Here is a 21,458-nt window from a genome sequence, read left to right on the forward strand (position 1 = left end):
TTGGCAAAAGATTCTAGAACATTTGAAAAGATGTTCAAGTGTCTGAAGGAAGCTCAGTTCCAACTGACTGCAGACAAGTTCTGCACTCTCTTACGTTTTCCCTATAGTGTGACTGGTAATTGCATTTCTTGGATGTCGAGTTCAGGAGAAGTTGAAGAGAGGCAGTACTGGAGACCACAGTTACACAATCACATCGATCTTTTGTGTATTTTGTTTCCTGGAGGAGAAATTGTGTAATGCTGACATTTTTCTGTGAGTTAAGTAAAAGTTGAGATTAAAACAAAGCATATTGGTTGTTTTCCTGTCTGTTCAAATGCATTCTGACAGCAAAGATGAAAAGCTAATGCAGTCTAAATAGAAAGATACCACAATGAGAAGATGAAAAGAAACATTGTGTAATTTCCTCATCTTCATTGTTTTGTTGGGGTTTCAAATCTACAAAAGGCTGGCTGCCGTAGTGTTCCAGGCTTGGCAATGTCAGACAGCATCCACTAGGTGGCAGTATGTCAGAGGGTTTCTTTTATCCTCGAATTGGCAGCAATTTCTTTGGTTGCCTACCTGTAGTTCGGTTTTCCTTTTTTGTCTTGTTTTGAAGGGTTAAATGAACTATCATAATTTAGGCCCAAATTATCCTTATCTAAAAATGCATCAATTTGCTAAAAGGCCCACTTGTTACAGCGTGACCATAAATAAATTAATGAGTTTATTCATTCATGTGAATTTTCTCAGTAACTTATTGCAGGTAATGATCCTAGCTGTCCTAACAGATGATGAGTACGATGCATTCTGAGAAGACAGATCACACATCTTCCTGGGGAGTGGGCCATTGTGTTCTCTTTAGGAAAGGTCCCAATGGCTCTTAGCCAAGAGAAGAGCTCAGGGAGTGCTCTTTGCACAGCTTCCTCCCTGGAAACCGTTCCTGACTTCTGCTCCAGGCTGTTTGCTGGGGGTGTGTCAAAGCTATCTGCACTTCTTCATGCAAATCTGCGGGCATCCTGATAGTGTAGGTAACATAGGATTGCATTGGATGTTTATTCAGACATTTCACTAACTGGTTTTTATTAATTTACAGCTGGCTTAAAATAAGATAAAACGCATACTTATTTTTTTTTTAAAGATCTCTTTCATCTGAATAATTTGTTCAGAAGAAAGGAGTTAGGATGTTCTTTTGTAGTGTTTCCCCAAAATTAGATTATCAGAACTTTCTGAATTCAAAGAAACCAGAAGCAATGTCTGAATGATAAGATTTAGTAAAAGAACTCTAGAAACCTAAAAGCACTCTAATGAATCTGACAGATGTAGAGGACTAATGTGGATAAAAATAAAAGTAAACTCAAAACTTAGAAAATAAATGGAATTGTCAGTTGTGGTGAAGTTTGGCTTCATCTTCAGAAGGGTTCGTATAATCCTGAAAATGAAAACTATTAGGGGGCATTCAAGAAAAATCCATGCTTGGGATACTAATGGCATCTGACCTTTGAGGAAATGATGAAAGGGAGTGGCTCCTGCTCCGTGGGGTGAACTTGATAGGGTCATGTTTGGAGATCCAACGCCCCTTATCTGTAGGGCCTGCAGGCCTTGGTTTTGGGGGTTCACCAGCCAAAAGGGCTTGGCCAGTTCTGAGCCAGTTGTTTTCTGAAGGCCCTGGAAATTCTGAGGCCATGTTTGCTGGTGTGGGGGCTCCTTTCTGTCAGATCCTCAGGTCACCAGGAGCCGGAGGCCCAGTGAAGGTGTACCCCCTTTTCAGCGTTCCTGCTGCAGGGAGGGTCTCAGGTTACGGGGCAGGCCATTGGTATTTTGTCCCAGCTTTCTGGAGTATATTTGATGACGATGTCTTGCAAAGCGCTACAGACATATACCTCTAGAAGGCAGAGGTTTAAGTCCCAGCTTTATTAGGTGAATTCTTATTCTCTCTTTGCCTCCATTTCTCAGTCTGAAAAATGAGGTTAGTGATGTTGGATCATAGTCTGTTCTCTGTTCTTGGTGTGCTCTTGGCCGAAGAATGACCAGACACACCAAAAGCAAGGCAAGCATGGAACAAAGTTTGTTGAAGAAGGACAAGGCAGGTGTACAGAGCCAGAGCAGGATATAGGTTCACAGAGCAAGATACGTTCGCCACAGACAATGAATGGACCCCCTGTCGAAACAAAGGGCCTTGGTTATGGTCTGGGGACTTATTTTACAGTGTCTGGATTGGGCCCTCCTCATGGTTCAGATGTCACCATGTCACTTTGATGGATAGTTCAGAGTCATATAACCTGAGTCTTACTACACATCTGGATCTCCCATGAGCCTCTCTGAAAGCCCATATGGGCGGGTGAACCGCAATGTAGATTTAAGCTAATGACGTGATAATAAGCCTTAGTTGTTCTAGGTCCCCTTCCAGACCCTATTGTGCCTGTGCTGCTTGGCTCCTGGCTAGGGAATCCTCTGCATCCTTTTGCAGTTGGTGCGCTAAGTTTTGCTTGGCAGATTGGTGGGCTATTCCCTTCTGCCCCCCCCCATGTGACAATTGCTGCGGGCACCTGCCTTTGTCCCCAGGAGTGGCAGAGTCACTCACTGTCTACCTAACAGTCACCCAGCCTCTGATTCTAACAAAAATCAAAGAAGTGAAGTATTTTGTTGTCTCTAAATATAAGAGGTTATTTAATTTTCAATATACAGAATATGTATGGAAGTTGTGAGAATTTAATGAACCTTTGACTAAATAGGTATGTTACCAAACAGCTATTCATGGGAACACTCAATTAGTAACAATGTTTCACGATGCCTGTTCCATATTAGACTCACCTGGGAGCATCTTTAAAAACTACCAAGATCAGACTAATTGGCTTAGTTAGCCTGGCTGGTCTTGGGGCCAGGGTGTAAGGTACCTTCAAAGCTTCCTGGGTGGCTCTAAAGTGCAGCCAGGTTCCCCAATGGAATGCATCAGGTTCTGCCTACAAAAGTTTACTTATAGTCTCAGGGCTGGGAGATACCCTAAAAGTGTAGTTTTAGAAGGACGTTGTGTTTACGATGAATATCTATGCACATAAACAATGATCCTAGAGCTCAGAAAGTCAGAGGTGGGCTGGGTGCGGTGGCTCATGCTTGTCATCCTAGCACTTTGGGAAGCTGAAGTGGGAGGATCACTTGAGGCCAGGAGTTTGAGACCAGCCTAGGCAACATAGAGAGACTCCCATCTAGAAAAAATAAAATATTAGGCAGGTGTGGTGATGCATGCCTATAGTCACAGCTGCTCAGTAGGCTGAGGTAGGAGGATTGCTTGAGCCTGGAGTTGGAGGTTGCAGTTGGAGGAGCTATGATCATGCCACTGTGCTCTAGCCTGGCAGTGGCACGCTTTAGTGAGACCCTGTCCCTATTTAAAAAGAAAAAAAAAGTTGGGGTGGAGATACAGATATTGGGAATCCTTTTTTTTTTTTGTAACCTGAGGCTGTAGACACATGATATGCCCCCTTTCACACTGCAACTTCCCTGCAGGGATTCTGAGGGGAATTGCAATTGTTGGAAACCCAACAGTTATAACATGAGAGGAGCATTACCTCCTGGCTTTCTACCTGGAGTTTTAGTTCATCTGGGGTCTTGAAGCCTTGTTTGTTTTGTTTTAAGCAGACTTTGAAAGTGCTTCTGAGAGGTGCTGATCATTGAATTTTCTTGTAACAAAATGGGTCTGTGGCAGCTCTGACCTAGAAGGTACTGATTAAATGGGCAAGGAAAGGTCGTTCCCAGGTGGAAGAGAATGAACTTTTCCTGCCCATTTAATCAGTGGCTCGAGTCTGCTGCTTCTTTGGCCTGGGTCTCGGTCTTCAAGAAAACCTCCAGTTTGCCCATCTGTGAGTCTTTTGGGATGTGAAAGGGATTGTCATTGTCAAATGAGGCCCCAGGCCAGCAGCACCAGCTCACCTGTTAGAAATTCAGATTCTCAGGCCCCCGCTCCAAATCTGTTGGATGACAAACTGAGGCTGGTCCCAGTAGTCTGTGGTTTAACATGCCCTCCAGGAGGTGGTGATGCATTCTCAAGTTTGAGAACCATTGACTAGGACAAAGGCATTTTCCTTGTCTTTCTCGATAATAAGTGTGTCTGTGTAGAAAATCATGACACAGGCATTTTTAGGTATATGCCATACTTAGCTCTGCTTCCTCCTTCCCTCCTCCTCCTCTCCTTTGATGGCAAGGCAGATCAGAGCTAGAGGGAACATGAGGGGTAGCTTTAAATCTCTGAATGACTCTATCACCAAGGTTCTTCTTCCAATCTTTGAGAGCCAGTACTCAGGTAAAGATACATTGTTATATATAAGTATGTAAAGATATACACAATGTATAAAGATACATGGTGTATGTGTGTATATATAGCTGTATATACACAGATGTAAAGTTATACAATGTATAAAGATACATTGTATATATAAATATATAAAGTTATGTACAATGTACAAAGATACATTGTATATATAAATCTTTTGTGAGTGCAGGAAAGACAAAATCAGGAAATTCCAGAAACTGGGCACCATTGAGAATCTGAAGGTCTTGAGAAAAACTTGGGAGGCTGGAGGTCAGCAGGAGTTGGGAAGAGGATCCAGGTTAGCACAGGCCACCCAAATCAAAAGGGGCCACCGTTTGCCCAGAATACCCTCCCTGCAAATGGTGGCTCCAGAGCCGTGCAGCTCAGTGCCCCGGGCCTAGGCAAGGGCAGAGGTGGCCTGGGATGGGTCCCTAAGATTTCTTTCTAAAAGTCAGCTGTGCTGTGACTTTAGGACTTTAGAATAGGTAACTGAAGACAGCTGTGCTGTCTCCTCCAAGGGTCCTTAAAAATAGAATAGTTTCTCATCTCTCTGGGAGATCCTGAAGGCAGAGAGGAGAATAAGTGTTATCTTATCTCCAGAACCCTGGGTGATGTTATGTTATTGCCTCTATCTTTCTCTTTTTCTCTCTCTCTGTGTATCTAATCTATTTCAAAGCCCTCTTCTCCAAATACTCAAAGAACTTAAGCTATATAGCCTATCTTTAAACATTATGGGGTGGGTGGGGGAAATGGATACAATGAATGGTTGTCCTGGTAACAGAGAAATTAGGATTCTCTCCAGAGCTTCCATCTAGATTGGTATCTAGATTGGAATTCACCCAGCCCTCTGCAGAGTGCCTACGTGCATTATTTCCTTTCATCTTCATAACCATCCTGTGCTAGAGGTATTGTTGATATCCTCAGTTTATGCAGGGATTTGAACCCAGGTGAAAGCCTGAGCTTTCACCCCTTCCACCTTGTGTTCTAAGATGTGACATTTAACGTTGGCTAATGTCTGGATTCAGGTGGGCATGTGGTTACCTACTTGAGCCTTTATTCTCAGAGCTCAAATTGAGATATGCAATTGCCTACACTCTTCATGTACTCAAGTTCTTTCTTTTTCTGGCTTGTGCTTCTAAACCTCTATTTGTGGCAATATTTTAAGTTAATTATTGGTTCTCTAAAGGCTTTTAGACGTCCATATAATACTTTAAATGCACTGTGACTTTAAAATAAAAAATTAACCACTGGGAGCTAGGCATCATTCTCTTTCCTTTGAGCTGAGCTTTAGTGTTATAACAGGAATTCACTAATGAAACAGACATAACAAGGGCCTCCCAGAAGATTTAAGAGGGTCATATATTCTGTGTAATTGTTATTTTCCTAGTTAACTTCATCTCCATTTGTGTACCTGCTACAGATTTTTAATTATGTCTAATTATTCCATGTTTTATAATTTACATTGTCATTTATTTCCTTTTATTGTCCAGAGTATTTTGTTTGATGGTGTGTGTGGTCTAATTTTTAAGCACATCAACATCCAATTCTTTGGGATGAACTTCCCTTCATAGCTACCTAGAGCACGTAGGAATTTCACTGCCTGTGCACTTATGGCATCTTTTGAAGGAAAAGATGGTTAATTTATTGCATGTCTAACAGACTTGAATTCTTACTGCTGTAAGGAAAGAATGAGTTTATAAATAAGATTCTTTTTCCTTTCTATTTCAGGAATTACAACATATTGTTGGATCACAACATATCAGAGCAGAGAAAGGTCAGTGCAGATCTCTATGAATATTTGAAATCCCACAGGGTCACTACTGTTTGGGCTAATATGGTTTCTTTCATCTTCAGCTATGGTGGACGGCTCATGGTTAGATCTGGCCAAGAGGGGCAAGCCGGAAACTCAACCTTTTGCACATCTCACCATTAATGCCACTGACATCCCATCAGGTAAGTTCCATTTGCATCCATCTTGAAAAATATTTTAGGTGTCATTTATCAGCCCATTTACATACTCAAATGTATTTTTAGCCTGCTACTAAATTTCTGAGAGCTCTTCTAGTTTCTTTTTATTATTATTATTATTTCTTACTTTTTATAGAGACAGGTTCTGGCTTGTTGCTCAGGCTGGTCTCAAACTCCTGGCCTCAAGTAATCCTTTTGCCTCAGCCTCCCAAAGGGGTGGCATTGCAGGTGTGAGCCACCCTGCCCAGGCCTGAGAGCCCAGATTTCTAAACCAAAAAAAAAAAAAAGTCATTAGTGCTCAGTTGATGATCCACATCCTGAAAACAGTGATTCTCAAAAATGCCAGAATGGGCATCCCCATTCTATTCATCTTCAGATCATCAGAATGGGTGTGTATTCTAAATGGCTGCCAGCTGAGAGCTCATAACTTGGAAGGACAATCCCCTGTTACGCTCATCTGTGTTTCCCCAAGCTGAGGTTGACGCAGCTCTGAGTGAATGAATTCACCAGGTAGTGGCATGCTCAGCCATCTCCTGCAGAGCTCCAGGTAGGGGACCTTTCAAAGATCCCCTATAAAATCTTTAAGAGACAGTAGCCTCTAGAAAATGAGACCCCTTCCCCTTCTCCAGGTGTTGATCATTTTCTCTGGGTCAACATTTAGTTCAATGGACTAGAGCTCTGCTTATCTTCTCAAAATGAGGAAACCCAGGGCTCGGTGCCTACGGCTGCCTTAATGTCCCAGCTAGTCCATCACGTAACCCCACAGGTTCCCTCACCTCGCCCTAGAGGAGGACCAAAAAGATTCCAAAGAACATTATGATAGCGTGATCATTGAACATTATTATTATTATTATTATTATGCCACTTATTGAGCAACTACTGTGCATCAGGCATTTTCCTCTATGTTCCTTATCCCTAATCCTTACTACAACCCTGCAAGGTAGGGAGTAGCATTCAGATTTTGCAGACAGGGAAATTAAATGGTATATGGTTTGTCATTTGTTCAAGGTCACAGGGGTGGCAGGAATAGAAGCTGGATTCCACCCTAGTTGGTTCCCAAGTCCATGCTTTTTACGCTATCCATTATCACAGAAACAGGCCACAGGGTACTTGTGGGCAGTTGTCTTTGTCAGAGGGAAATAAATTCAAAGCTCTCATGTTGCTCTTTTCCTGTAAAAAGCAGATTAGTGTAATATCTAGTCTAATAAGAGGGGCTCTAAAATCTGGCTGCCTGGGATTGAGGTCCCACTGTACCACTCACTGGCTCTGTGACTTTGTACAAATTACTGGAGTTATTTGTGCCTCAGCTGCATCGTGTCTAAAACAGGGATGGTGACAGTATCTATCTACTCCAGGGAGTAACTATGAAGATTAAATCAAGTAATGTACTGACATTCTCACGTGGAGGATGACATATAGTAAGCACTCAGTGAATGTGACTTGTTGTTATTGAGTATAATTAAATAATTATACATACTCCACTTTTTTTCTGCAAATAATTTAAGGCAAGTTTTTTTTTTTGAGCTTAAAAAAAAGTCCAACTTACAATAAATGATTTTGAAGCCTTTATGATAGTGTGGGCCATGAAGGATTTTTCCTAACTAAAGACACAGAAAGTGAGAAAGCAACTCTTTGGCTTTTAGAGGATTTTCCAAACAACCTATCCTGTCCTAGATACTTGCTTTATAAACAAATTTTCTCTCTCTGTGTCTATGTGCCTTAGGGTGGAGCTATGCTAATTTTGTCTGAGTAGAAAACTATTTTGCACGTTAACAAAGGCAATCACATTAATACTGATACCGCTGCTGTGTGTTGTGAATGTACCATAGATTTATCTTTTCAGCTCACTTTAAATAGCATATGATAAATATTGCATTAGCCTGTGTGCCAAAGTCTATTTGGCAATAGCAAGCATGTTTTAGTTATAAAACTCTCTCTGCAGGCACCTAGCATCAAATCATTGCCAAAAAAACAAGGCAAAACTCCTGGTTATTTTCTGACAGTTATTGAGTTTGTGTCTGAGTGAAATGAGTTAGTGTATGCTTCTGTTTAAGAAAACAGAATTTGCTGCTCTGGCTGGGCCAACAAGCCCCGGAGTCTGTTTATCACCCAGTTTTGGCCAGTACTGGCTATTTCAGAGTCAGTTTGCTTTAATTTTGCATATTCATTTTGGGGCTCTGTTTTAGTCTCATTTACATGTAAGAAATCAGAAACTGCTTTATATGGACTGTTACCTTGTGCCTTTTCAAACCCTCTTGAATAAAATGCACGTGGAAGTATTTTGTGAGGTCAGAATGTATGGGTTTCTTTAGGGGATGCTCTGGCTAAATATTTGCAGAGCCCTCTTCTCTGGCACCTAATAGCAGGGACCCTAGTGTGGGGGTGGGGAGGCTGGGGAGGTTGGGGTCAGAGGTCGTCAGCATGCCTCAGTAGTGATGGAGACTCACGTTGCCATGTGAGGCCGTCCAACCTGGTCCCAGCATACTTTCCTCATCTTTTCTTCTAGTATTGTCTATTTATGTGTCCTCTCTTCACACTCTTTGGCTTTCCTCCCCTTCTCCTGTAGGTGCTATGTGCACTCCATTCTTTGCTCAGTTTCCCTCACTGACAATAATCTCCCTTTTCTCAGCCTGATCAAATTTGACCCAAGTCCTTGCTGTTCTCTGGCTCCACTGTCTCCTCACTGAGCTGAGCTCAACTGATTGCCATGAATTTCTGCAGCTTTCACTTGGCAATTGCTTGTAACTGAATGTCAACCATGTGCTGTGCAGCATGCAGAAGTGAAATTATATTTGATGTGCCCATTTCTTGTTTTCTCCACGATTAGTGCTAAGTGCCATGAGGGTACACTTGCTTGATGTAATTCTTAATTATGGGTAGAGTGAATGGCCATAGAAAGTACCACACTGATATTGCATGACTGATCAACAGAATGAATCAGTGAATGCCTGAGTAATGGATCAATATAAAGAGATGTTTAGTAGGAAATAAGGACACTTCTTCCACTTGACTTACCTAACAATGGGATTTGGTTGAGGTTCCTGTATTTTCCCCTCTCTATGTCATCTTCCTTCCCTGCCTTCCTAGACCATATCTTGTTCTAACACTAGCTGATCCATCCCACTGAGAGAGTAGAATTCACCCTAGTTGTTCTGCTTCTTTCTGTTAAGAGATAACTATAAGACAAATCATTGATTGAACAAAGGATTTACTACAGGAGTGGGGTAAGAAGGAGGGCAACATGGGATAACTTGAGGTGAGAAGCATCCTGAATTTTGTGGGCTGTGTCAATGGATCAGGTGGCTGTTTACCAGCTTAGAGGAATTACTTTACTAGTGTTCACGAGGATGTGATGGATAGAGTCTTATAGTCCCATGTTGACTCACTTGGGACCATAAGATGGTATTTACATTGGGGATGCTTTAGTCTGGGATGACCTGAAATAAGACTTCCAGTGAAAATAAAGGACGTTTACTGTGGTGGACCCAGGTGGCAGTAGTGCCTGTGATGGCCCTGCTGTGGATAGGTTGTGGAGTTCAGGAGGTATCTCATTGTCCCTGGACAATTGGAACCATTGGATTCTTGGCCTTCTGATGATATATTGTGCCACTATGGGTTGGCCCCTGCTGCAATTTTTTGTTTGAAGTGGTTCAAAGAAACACCTGTTTGGTTCTTGGAACAGCCTGGTTTTGAGGTCCCCAGATCATATCCCAGGCTGCTGGTGGTGCTCCAGAGACAGTAGAACATTCTCCATCTATGGCTCACTAGAGAAAGATGTAGATGTTCAGGGTTTCCCAGGACTCAGCCTAGTCTGGGAAGGTAGTGAGTGTGTCTTATTCTAGGAAGATCCCTTAGAGGAGGATTCACTCTAACCAGACAGTTGCCAGTTCTGCTGGATCCTTGGGATCCACTACAGGTCTAAGTCTGTGGGCTGGTTTCTGCCCCTCAAGATCTCAAGACCTGACCTAAGTTGTGGGCAGGCATGACAGACAGCAAAGAACTTCCTTGTGGCTGCAGAAACTAATAGGAAACTAACTAATAGGCTGAATCCTATTCCTCTTAAGTTCTCAGGCTCCAAGCAACAAAGCCATTCTTGATCTCTCCCTCTTTTGAATTCCCTTAGCAATCATCTGCGCCTTTCCTGTTCGTACTCAGGCCTTACTTCCTATCTGAACACGTCATACTTATCCCTAGTGAACTGTAGTTTCCTTAAGGGCAGGAAAAGTGAGTTTTTGTCTTTGTACCCTCTCATGTGCCTAATATAGAGCACTAAATACATCTGAATGTATTTCTCCCCTTTTAGAAAATTCCAAGAAGTTATTCTCCCACTGGAATAATGACTGTTGGGCTATTTTTCTCTCTGACCTCATGGAATTGCAAGGATGTCCTTTTCAGTTAAGGAGTGGATTCTAAATGACATCCCTCTCTTCTCCACAGGTTCCCATAAAGTGAGTCTGTCCTCTTGGTACCATGACCGGGGTTGGGCCAAGATCTCCAACATGACTTTCAGCAACGGAAAACTAATAGTTAACCAAGATGGCTTTTATTACCTGTATGCCAACATTTGCTTTCGACATCATGAAACTTCAGGAGACCTAGCTACAGAGTATCTTCAGCTGATGGTATATGTCACTAAAACCAGCATCAAAATCCCGAGTTCTCAAACCCTGATGAAAGGGGGAAGCACCAAATATTGGTCAGGGAATTCTGAATTCCATTTTTATTCCATAAACGTTGGAGGATTTTTTAAGCTACGATCTGGTGAGGAAATAAGCATTGAGGTATCTAACCCATCCCTACTGGATCCAGATCAAGATGCGACGTACTTTGGGGCTTTTAAAGTCCGAGATATCGATTGAGCCCCATGTAATGTGGAACATTACCATGTATTTCCTAGATGTTAGGAACTTTGTTTTTTAAACAAGCCAACAAAGATGTATATAGGTGTGTGAGACTACTAAGAGGCATGGCCCACAATGGTACAAGACTCATTATCCATGCTCTTGACCTGTTGAGAGCATGCATATTGACGGCCAATGGGAGATGTTGGACTCATGGTGTGTTACACAATGGTTTTAAAATTTTGTAATGAATTCCTAGAATTAAACCAGATTGGAGCCAACCAATACGGTTGCCTTTATAAAAAACAAACAAACCTGCATTTGGGCTATGGGAGGGGTTAATTCTCTGGGTGTAGCCCCTGGGTAATGTACCTCTATGCAGCTTAAGTGGAGAGGGTGTCATCTGACGCAGATGAGTGATCATCGGAAGGGGTAAGTTCTTTTGAATTGTTACATCATGCTGGAACCTGCAGATAAATACGTTTTCTAATGAGGAGAGAAAATATATGTATTTTTATATAATTTCTAAAGTTATATTTCAGATGTAATGTTTTCTGTGCAAAGTATTGTAAATTATATTTGTGCTATAGTATTTGATTCAAAATATTTAAAAAAAGTCTCGCTGTTGACATATTTAATGTTTTAAATGTACAGACATATTTAACTGGTGCACTTTGTAAATCCCCTGGGGAAAACTTGCAGCTAAGAGGAAAAAAAAATGTTGTTTTCTAATATCAAATGCAGTCTATTTCTTCATTCTTTTGAACTTAAGATTTTTCAGACTTGTCGAGTCTGTGCAAAAAAAAAAAAGAAAAAAGAAAAATTGAAATGGATGCCTTGAATAATAAACAGGATGTTGGCCACCAGGTGCCTTTCAAATTTAGAAGCTAATTGACTTTAGAAAGCTGACATTGCCAAAAAGAATACATAATGGGCTACTGAAATCTGTCGAGAGTATTTATATAATTATTGAACAGGTGTTTTTTCTACAAGTGCTGCAAATTGTAAATTTTGTTTTTTTTTTAAATAGAAAAGTTATTAGTGGTTTATCAGCAAAAAAAATCCAATTTTTAATTTAGTAAAAGTTATTTTATACTGTACAATAAAAACATTGCCTTTGAATGTTATTTTTTTTTTGGTACAAAAATAAATTTATATGAAAACCTGCCTCAAGATTCTGTACTTTTATGTCTGTCTTGCTCTATGATCCATCCTGTTCTTTCCAATATGGTAATGTGGCTTCCATCTCTTTCCAAAGGTTACTGGGAGAAATGCAGATTTAATTAAAAATTAGGAACAGATTCAATTAAATTAATGAAGCTTGGAATTTGAAAAATAATTTGCTAGGGATTTGTATGCAAGAATGTAGCCAGATGAAAAATAGAGGCTTCTTCACTCAAAAAAGAAAAGTTCATATTATGTTGATATTATGAGAAAAATACGATGCTTTGTGTAAGTTCATAATGTCCTAAAGAACAACTGTTTGACCTGGAGGAACACCTGGCCATTTTATACCTTAATGCAGTAAAGAAGGATTAATAGTGGTCTAGATTCTTGTCCTCATGGAAATTTATGTGGGGAAGCTGTCTAAGTTGCCAGGTTGGCTACTATCATGAGAGAGATAAGAAAACAGGCAGCTTGGGAAGACGCAGGAAGCCATAATTTAAGGCACTTGCCATTTGTGAGTAAATGTTTCTAGATGATTGTGATGAAGATGAAAGGAGAGAAGAAGTTGCAAAAAAGAAATTATGAATTTTGAACAATAGAGCTATGAGAGTAAAACTCAATCATTGACCAAAATAGACATTATTTTAAAACTCTCAGTAAGTTGAGGTTGATTGGTGCAAAATACGACTTCAGTGCTGCATAGCCCAATTGCTGAGCCTTGGTTTAAGGAAAATTATTTTTGATAAGCAAGTAGAGAGTTCCTCACTCTCCGTTGACATAAAGTCTTGTTCTACAGAAAGCATCATTAGCTACCCTGGCTCTTACAGTGATTCTGTCATTTCCAAAGGTGAACAACATTCATCCATTTGGTTGTTCATTATTTGTTGAGCATCAACTATGTGCTAGGCACGTGTCAGGCACTGTGGATGCTATGACAGTCTGAGGACGGCCTCCAGGAGTTTCCATTCTGGTGGGGAGCGCCTAGTAAGGGTGTGGGGGGCTCCAGGCATAGGTGTGCAGAGCGTGCTTTGAGAGCAGAGAGGACCCTATCAAACCCAATCTTGGGAATCACAGAAGACTCAAAAATGAAATCAGGGTGGAAATGGGGTAAAAAGCTTCAAAAGTAGATACAGAATATCCATTACAATTTTTTACTTAGAGTCAGCTAACTTGCAATCTCTCAAAGATGAGCTCAAATCTGAGGTCTAGGAATGGGAAGAACCCAGGCAGGATCCAGTGAGGCAATAGGTGGTGGCACCAGCCAAACTGGGGGGCTGCCATGGTGGGGGGTCCGCAAAGCCAAGGGAGAGCCTCTAGAGAAGACTGCAACACTTCAGCCTGACTATGCTGTAAATTTATGTGCATTAGCACCCTGGTAGGTCAGGGATTTTTAGAGCTCTGTTGAAATGAATCTAGGACTCAGTGAAGAGTGGATGGAAACTGGCCTGTGCCTTGAAGGAGGCAACTGTAGCAAGTGGACGTGCCAGGAGTTATAGAGAAGGTGTTTTTTCTAGCATGCTTGGCCTTGCTAGTAGTAGGGTCTAAAATGCAGAATACAATACCCTGCTTTCCCCACTCACGTGCTAATTTTTGCTTCTGATTTTTCTTCTTATTCATCCCTTTTTCCACTTCTTTATATCTTTTAACCCTGCTGTTTTGTCTTTTCCTGTTTCCCCCCAATGCCTGGCTCTTGCCTGGGAGGACCATTGAGCCTCTCTGGTGGCCCTTGGGGAATGAGGCGGCCGCTGCGTCTGATTTAGATGGAACCAGAGCTTGTCAACACTCAGCAACAGCTAAGTAAATGTGCGGAGTTGTGACAAAATCATGTCAGGAAACCAACACATACAGGATGCGATGGCAAACGGACTTGTTTGCTCATTTTAAGTACTTCATTTCAATCTTCTTCCTAACACATGCCAAATCTGAAGGAAAGAAAGCAAGCCAAACTTGAAGTCATCTGTCTTCTTGAATCAACTTGTGCAACTACACCACACACATGCATCCTTGTATCTTTCCAACACACCACCTGTGCAGCCCCTCTTATGAGTGTGCTCACTCCTCTCCTTTCTACCTGGTTCCTTTTGTCTCATTCATCTCCATTAGGCCAGCCCAGAAAAATATCTGGAGAGGATGTGACCTATTTCCCCAGTGACTTTGGTGGGAACCTGAGCAGCTCATGCTTCATCTTTTCTCTGTGCATCTAATTATTGGTTTGGCTTTAGATAGTGACATCAGGTTACACTTACACATTTTGGGGGCAGAGTTTTGACTCAATTTGCAGTTCTACGTTTAGCCTGGCCAAGCACATGCTTGCTTCACTTTTGGCTTTGTTAATTGATTCTCTCTTTTCCTTGCTATGAAATTGAAATATGTTTCCCAGTAGCTGCATTTATAAATGCTAATTAGTTATTGATTCACATTACTATGATTTAGTCTGTGTCACTTTTTACAATAAAAAATGTGTACACAGTGAGTGTTAGATTTTAGCAATAAACCAGAAATCTATCCTTTTGATTAATAACACTTTTATGATACTTCTACTCTTCTATTCTTGTAATTAAAATTTTTTATTTCCTAATCATCTACCCACAACTCCCTTCTCCTTTGTTGACTGATTTTCTTTGCAGGGGCTTGTCGCTGTTGCATCTTGACCAGTGCTCTAGCTATTTGTAGTGACAATCTCTTTGCTATTATCAGATGTAGACAAGCTACAGAATTATTCATATTGCTACTGGCTTTCAATGTCTGTAAAGAAATCCTGTGGAGGTGTCTCTTCCAGTTGGCAAAGGAATGAGCTATAAGCTACTCCATTAGCAGCACCCAGAACTATGAACTAGGGCATCAGAGTTGGTTTTAGAAACAATAAGTTTTCATGACAATGTTAGTAGATACTTCAATCTCCCTTAAGAGGGCCCTGGAATCATAGGATGTCACTCTCTTGGACAAAATCCACTTTCTTCCTTTTCCTATGGATTCTGTAGAAGCTTCATTTCCTCAAAAGTGTGATCTCTACAATCTCAGGTTGGTGGAACAAAAACTCCTGGTGAGATGTGAACATCATTTGGAAGAAAGATAGTAGGTTTGGCTATCAGCCAACCCCAGGGCTGGAATCTGATCTCGGCGGCCTGGTCACTTGGGGCAGGTGGCCATCAGTGGGACTTCAGGTCCCTGCCTTTTGAAGTAGGAGTCACCCTGCCTGTGCTGAAGAGCTGTGAGGATTGGCAGGAGAGGGATCCAACAAGTAGAAGCCACCATTGCTGTGCTCCTGTCCCATTTGCTGCATCCTTAGACCCAGGGGCAAACACATAGCTTATCCTCATTTTCTCTGGATGCCATGCAGGGCCCGCAGTAAGCAAGTAGTGTGCTCTGTGTTGTGGGAGAGACCAGGACAGGTACTGTATTAATTTCCTAGGTAACACATTACCACAAACTGGGAAAATATATTTTCTCCGAGTTCCAGAAGCTACCAGTCCAAAATCAAGGTCAGCAGGACAATACCTTCTCCGAAGACTCTAGAGAAGAATCCTTCTTTGCTTCTTCCAGCCTTTGCTGGTTGCTGGCAACCACGGGTCTTCCTTGGCTGGCAGCTGTGTCACGGCAGCCTCTGCCTCTGTAGTCACATGGCTTCTTCCCTCTCTCCTCAGTGGGCCTTCCTCCCTGTGTGTCTGTGTATTCTCCGTGTCTCCCCATCTCCTTCTCCTTGCAAGGACACCAGTCATTGGATTTAGGGCCTAGCCCAATCCAATATGACCTTACCTTGATACCATCTGCAAAAGCCCTATTTCCAAATTAGATCACAGTCACATGCTCCAGTTGGACATAAATTTGTAGGGAACACTATTCGATCTAGAATGGATATCAAGAAATTTAGAGTCCAGGAGTAAAATAAATATCTAAAAAACAAGCCATAACCAAACTAGAATGAAATAAATGCCATGATAAAAGCACAAGCAATGTGCCCTTGGACTCACCTAATGCAGTTAGGGTTTGTTTTCATTGAAATATGAATGAAACCATATTTGGATGACATTCAAATAACGATGATGTGCTTGTGTTGGCTGTGTGCTTTCATGAGATTATTTTGGGATTAGAATAAAGGTCTTCTGAACTCCTTTATGCCCTCATTCCACTCCCACCCAGGAAGTTCCCCCTACACACACACACACACACACACACACACACACACACACACACACACGCACACATGCAACCATCTGCCGCACACCAGGGTGTCCTGGCCCTGCTGGTGTCTGCTACCAGGATTTGCACTTGTTCCTTCCTTCTAATGGACAATGTGATTTTGCTCAAGGCTTAGGAGTTAAAAGTGACCAGCATGAAAAAGTTCCTCTCTCTAATCAACATGGGACAAGATGGAAAAAATGTTACTCTCCTGAAGTTCCAGAGTGCAGAGGAAGGCAGGACAGCTCAGTGGAGCTTTTCCCAGGGAGGTTCGTAGGGCTGGCAATCAGCAAGGTGCTCTGCCTGTATGCAGGGGCTGCAGGCAGTCATGTGGGTGATGGCAGGAGGGGCAGGTGGGTCGAGAGGACAGAACCACATCTGGAACTCTGAAATCCTCAGTAAAGTCACCAGCATCCTCACGAGTTTGTTATTATTGCATTTCTGGTGGGAGCCAGTGGAAAGGCCACAACCATGACCTCAGGAGTGGAGGTGCTGGTGCTTTGAGGCAGGTGTCCTTGAACTTCTCTGGGCAGGAAAGGCTCTGTGTATGAGTCAGGGTTCTCCAGAGAAAAGGAACCAAGAGCAAATATAGAGATATGTAGAAAGAGATTTATTTTTTTTTTATTTTATTTTTTTTTTTTTTGAGACAGAGTGTCACTTTGTTGCCCGGGCTAGAGTGAGTGCCGTGGCATCAGCCTAGCTCACAGCAACCTCAGACTCCTGGGCTTAAGTGATCCTACTGCCTCAGCCTCCCTAGTAGCTGGGACTACAGGCATGAGCCACCATGCCCGGCTAATTTTTTTGTATATATATTTTTAGTTGGCCAGATAATTTCTTTCTATTTTTAGTAGAGACGGGGTCTCACTCTTGCTCAGGCTGGTCTCGAACTCCTGACCTCGAGCGATCCACCCGCCTCGGCCTCCCAGAGCTAGGATTACAGGCGTGAGCCACCGCGCCCGGCCTAGAAAGAGATTTATTATGAGGGATTGGCTCACCTGATTATGAAGGCTGAGAAGTCCTCCTCCTGCACGCTGGAGCCCAGGAAAGCCAGTGGTGCATTTCTAGCCCAAACTCAAATGCCTGAGAACTGGGGGAGCTGATGGTGCATGTCCAGGTCTGAGTCCAAAGGCCTGAGAACCAGGAGCACTGCTGTCCAAGGGCAGGAGGAAATGGATGGCCCAGTACAAGCAGAGAGGATGAATTAACTTTTCCTCTGTCTTTTTTGTTCTATTTAGATCTCCAGTGGATTGGATGAAGCCCGCCCACACTGGGGAGGGTGATCTTTTTTACTCAGGCTACTGCTTTAAATGCTAATCTCTTCCAGAAACACCCTCATAGACACGCCTGGAAATAATATTTTACCAGCTATGGCTATCTGGGCATCCCTTAGCCCAGTTAAGTTGACACATAAAATTAACCGTCCTGCTGCACTGAAGACACCTGGGTCAGGAATAAAGTAGTTTATTCAAATTTAGAAGGAAAACATCTTAAACCATAATAAATGAAAGGAGAAAAGTTCATACAAACTCTAGGAGAAACACAAATAATAAACAGGACTTTTTGAAAATACCTAAATGAGGAATAAAGTGATGAAATAGGCGATAGGAGTTTAGACAAGTTTACCTACTTCGCTAAGGTTCAGAGAGACATTATAAGAGCAAAGAGAAGAGACCTCCTCCCTGCCCTGGCATCTGATGTGTACCAGGGACGGGGTAGCCCCTTCCACTTCCCTCTCTCCTACAAAATCGCCAGCACAGGTGGCCCATAATCCAAAAGGCAAGGCTTGTCTGCCATCAGGCCCCTGGCAGCACAGGAGTGGTGAGGGGTGTCTGGCCCATGGGAATGAGATAGGAGTGTAACCTGAGGACGAGCCTCCATGTCAGTTCAGGCCGTCAACATGGAGACAATTTTAGTGTGTGGCTGAAATCTCTAAAACAGGGATTCAGCTCTGGCTGGCAGGATCTGCAGAAGTGGGTCGACCTCAGGTGGCTGGGGGTACAGGTGGTGCCCCCTGCTGAGACACCAGGAAGCCCCAGGTGTGGGAGGAAACCCCAGGTGCCCATGATCTCGGGCAGAATGGGCCAGACAGGCAGACACGCTCCCCCGTGGGGTAGATCAGGAGCTGCTGTGCAACCCTGCCCCTGAAACTATGAACAGCTGTTACCTTCCTCATTACTTTGCTAGGGTTGCTGTAACAACAACCACAAACTCGGTGGCCTAAAACAACAGAAATATATCCTCTCCTAGTTTTGGAGTTAGAAGTTGGAAATCAAGGCATTGGCAGGGCCGTGCTCCCTCTGGAGGTTCTAGGGAGAATCCTTCTTTGCCTCTTCCTGCTTCTGCCGGCTCTAGGAGTCCCCGTGGCTGCTTCACTCCCATCTCCGCCTCTGTCTTCACACAGCCTTCACTTCCTTCTGTGTCTTTTCTGGTTTGCTTCTTAACATGTCTACCCTGATAAGCTAGGATGTTCTCATCTCAAGATCCTTAACTTAGTTACATCCACAATGACCCTTTCCTCAAATAAGGCCACACTGGCAGGTTCTCGACTTTGGTACATAGGTATATCTTTTTGGTGTCACCATTCAGCCTTCTACACCCTCCAAGGGCCTGTGCCCCAATTGCAACTGTTTACGTGGCCAGGCACCCTGACATTCTCCCTTTGAGGGCTACGGCTCCCAGAGAGGGTCAGAAAAGCCTCCTAGGAAGAGGCTGGGACTGGAAAGACAATTAATAGTAAAACACAGAATGATACAAATCTCTAGATCTGCGAATTTCTATCCCAGAAGGGACAGACAAACGTGAAGATGCGGGTGTGGTGGGAAGGTAAGATTACGGACGCTTTCTTCTGCTCAAAATTTCCCAGATTGTTGTTACACTGTCATTGAATTCAATAACGAAGACCATCAATACTGATCTTTTCAATAGAAAAATGAGGTTGCAGCTTTTGCTGCTAAATGAATCCAGGCTCAGAGCTGCGGGGTGTGTGCTGTGGAAATGGAACCCACTGGGGCTGGGAAAGCTCATTTGCTGGGAGAATGAGGGGCTCGCTGTTTAGAAGAGGAAGGAGTGACTTCCCCCCAGCGCGCTGACTTGTTTCTGGACTCTGAGGTAGATTGTTTTCAGAATTAGGGGCTAGACAACCCTGCGGGAACCAGGCTTAGCATCCCACATGCCATCATTCCCTCCGAACACTTGTCTTCTCACCGTTCTCCCTGATCCCAGAAGACAAGATGAAGAAGCAGCACAGTTTGAAAGGAGGAAAATGTTTTCCTAAATGCCTTAAACAAACCCAAGAGGCTCAGAGTTAATTTTTTAAAGAGGACTTGACAACTTGTTCACCTTGTTTCCTGCCATCAACAAGGGAGTGAGCATGACAGACAGAGATAAATTAATTGAAATGTCCCCACAGCATGTAAGATGCTTGGGTAAAGATAGCGTCCTTGTGGCATGGCTGTTTAATCAGGGGTGTGTGTGTTTAATGGATTGTTGGAAGGAACTCAAAGTCAGCTGGACATTTTTGGTGTGATACGATAAGGGTTTGTGAGAAAGACTTCCTTTTAAAATAGAAACTTTGAGGTTTCAAACCTAGGAATTCCTATGTAAGCCTGAGATATTGGCCCATAGAATTCCTGCAACTGCGATATCTGAAGAACATCTACTGGCCCAACAGCATTGTGGGAATTCAGATTTCAATTAACGAAAGCTGGCTAAGGAGAGGGAAATGAGCAAAGGGGGCTTAGGAAACCTTTCTTATTTGTGCTTTACGATAAAATCCTTTTGAATGTATTATGCACTATTAATATTAATGTTTATGGTGCTTGAATTATTTTTAAAAAAGCAATTTTTATAACATAATCTTGTTTTTACAGGGGACTTAGGGAGATTTTTGTGGTCATTGGTGTCCCTGGAAGGAATGAATTGTTCAGTGTGCTTCCTCTATCAGAATGCAGGTTCTGAACCACATGGGGCAGATCAATTTAGTCAACTTTGAATGAATGTTTAAAAATATCTGCTCAGGATTTGTTCAGGAGAGAGGAGAGTGACAGTGATGTATTAATATATGACACAGCAGAGAAGGGTGTTGCTGGTGGCAGAATTGAGCCTTCTTTTGGGTGTCCTGGACAGTTCAGATCTGGCCCAAACTTGTATATCCCACTCTGTAAAAGGATTCCTGAAGTTCGTCAGACTCCCACTAGATAGCTGAGCAGCTCCCTTTTGGTAGAGGAAAATGCTGTGGGAGATCAGAATATGCTATGCCAACATATGAAGGATTGTCGAGCCGATGGCAATTAGCAGGAAAGCTCTCTGCCCTCCCTCCATCTGCCTAGAAGCAGGATGTAGATTTACAAAGACAAAAGGTATCCTGCCTGTCTCTCTACCAAGCAGAACAAAGATCAACCATTGAAGATAGCTTTAGACTCTCATCAGCCTGGACATGATACCAGAGGAATCTATTTTAATAAACATTACCAAATAGCCTTTATCTTCCATTTAGAGAGTCAATTTTTTTCCTTTGTCTTGTCACTTCTCTAAAAATTTACTGTTCTTTGTTGAAGACGTTATGTAAGCTGGAATTTAAAACCACTTCTTTGCAAATTATTCCTTCTTTGGGTGTCTCCCATGTATATATGAAATATACATCTTTATCAACGTCTGTTTGTTTTTCTCTTGTTCATTTGTAGCAGGGTCCATTCCAAGTAAGAACTTATGGGGGTGATTATTTTCCCCTACAGTCCCCCTTGGGAGTCTGACCCCTATAGGTGACTCCAGGGGCCAAAAATGAATTTCTTCCGAGCATGTAGATGATGTAGGTAAGTAAATATATTTTCTACATTCCCACTTTCTTAAAATTCCAGTGCCCCAGGCACTGCCTCTCCAGCCCATTCAATTAGGCTCTATAAAAGGTAGCACTGTAGTCTCAGTCCTTCCATAAAAAATAATTTCTGTCTCATCACCAAAAAGGACTCATAGACTATTTTAGATCAAATTGTCAAAAATTACCAATAGTCTATTAAAGCATT

General features: G+C 42.5%; 1 protein-coding gene across 1 annotated transcript in view; it reads left to right on the plus strand.

Moving 5' to 3' along the window:
- Nucleotides 1-12,259, plus strand: part of TNFSF11 (TNF superfamily member 11) — a 31,574-nt gene extending 19,315 nt beyond the window's left edge. The window contains exons 3-5 of the mRNA XM_045566748.1: nucleotides 6,011-6,056; nucleotides 6,137-6,235; nucleotides 10,688-12,259. Of these exons, the coding sequence (XP_045422704.1) occupies nucleotides 6,011-6,056; nucleotides 6,137-6,235; nucleotides 10,688-11,109 (567 nt within the window). The 3' untranslated portion in view covers nucleotides 11,110-12,259. The remainder of the gene's footprint in view (nucleotides 1-6,010; nucleotides 6,057-6,136; nucleotides 6,236-10,687) is intronic.
- Nucleotides 12,260-21,458: the final 9,199 nt, after the last annotated feature.

The sequence above is a fragment of the Lemur catta genome, chromosome 13 (assembly GCF_020740605.2).
Source record: "Lemur catta isolate mLemCat1 chromosome 13, mLemCat1.pri, whole genome shotgun sequence".
Taxonomy (NCBI): Eukaryota; Metazoa; Chordata; class Mammalia; order Primates; family Lemuridae; genus Lemur; species Lemur catta.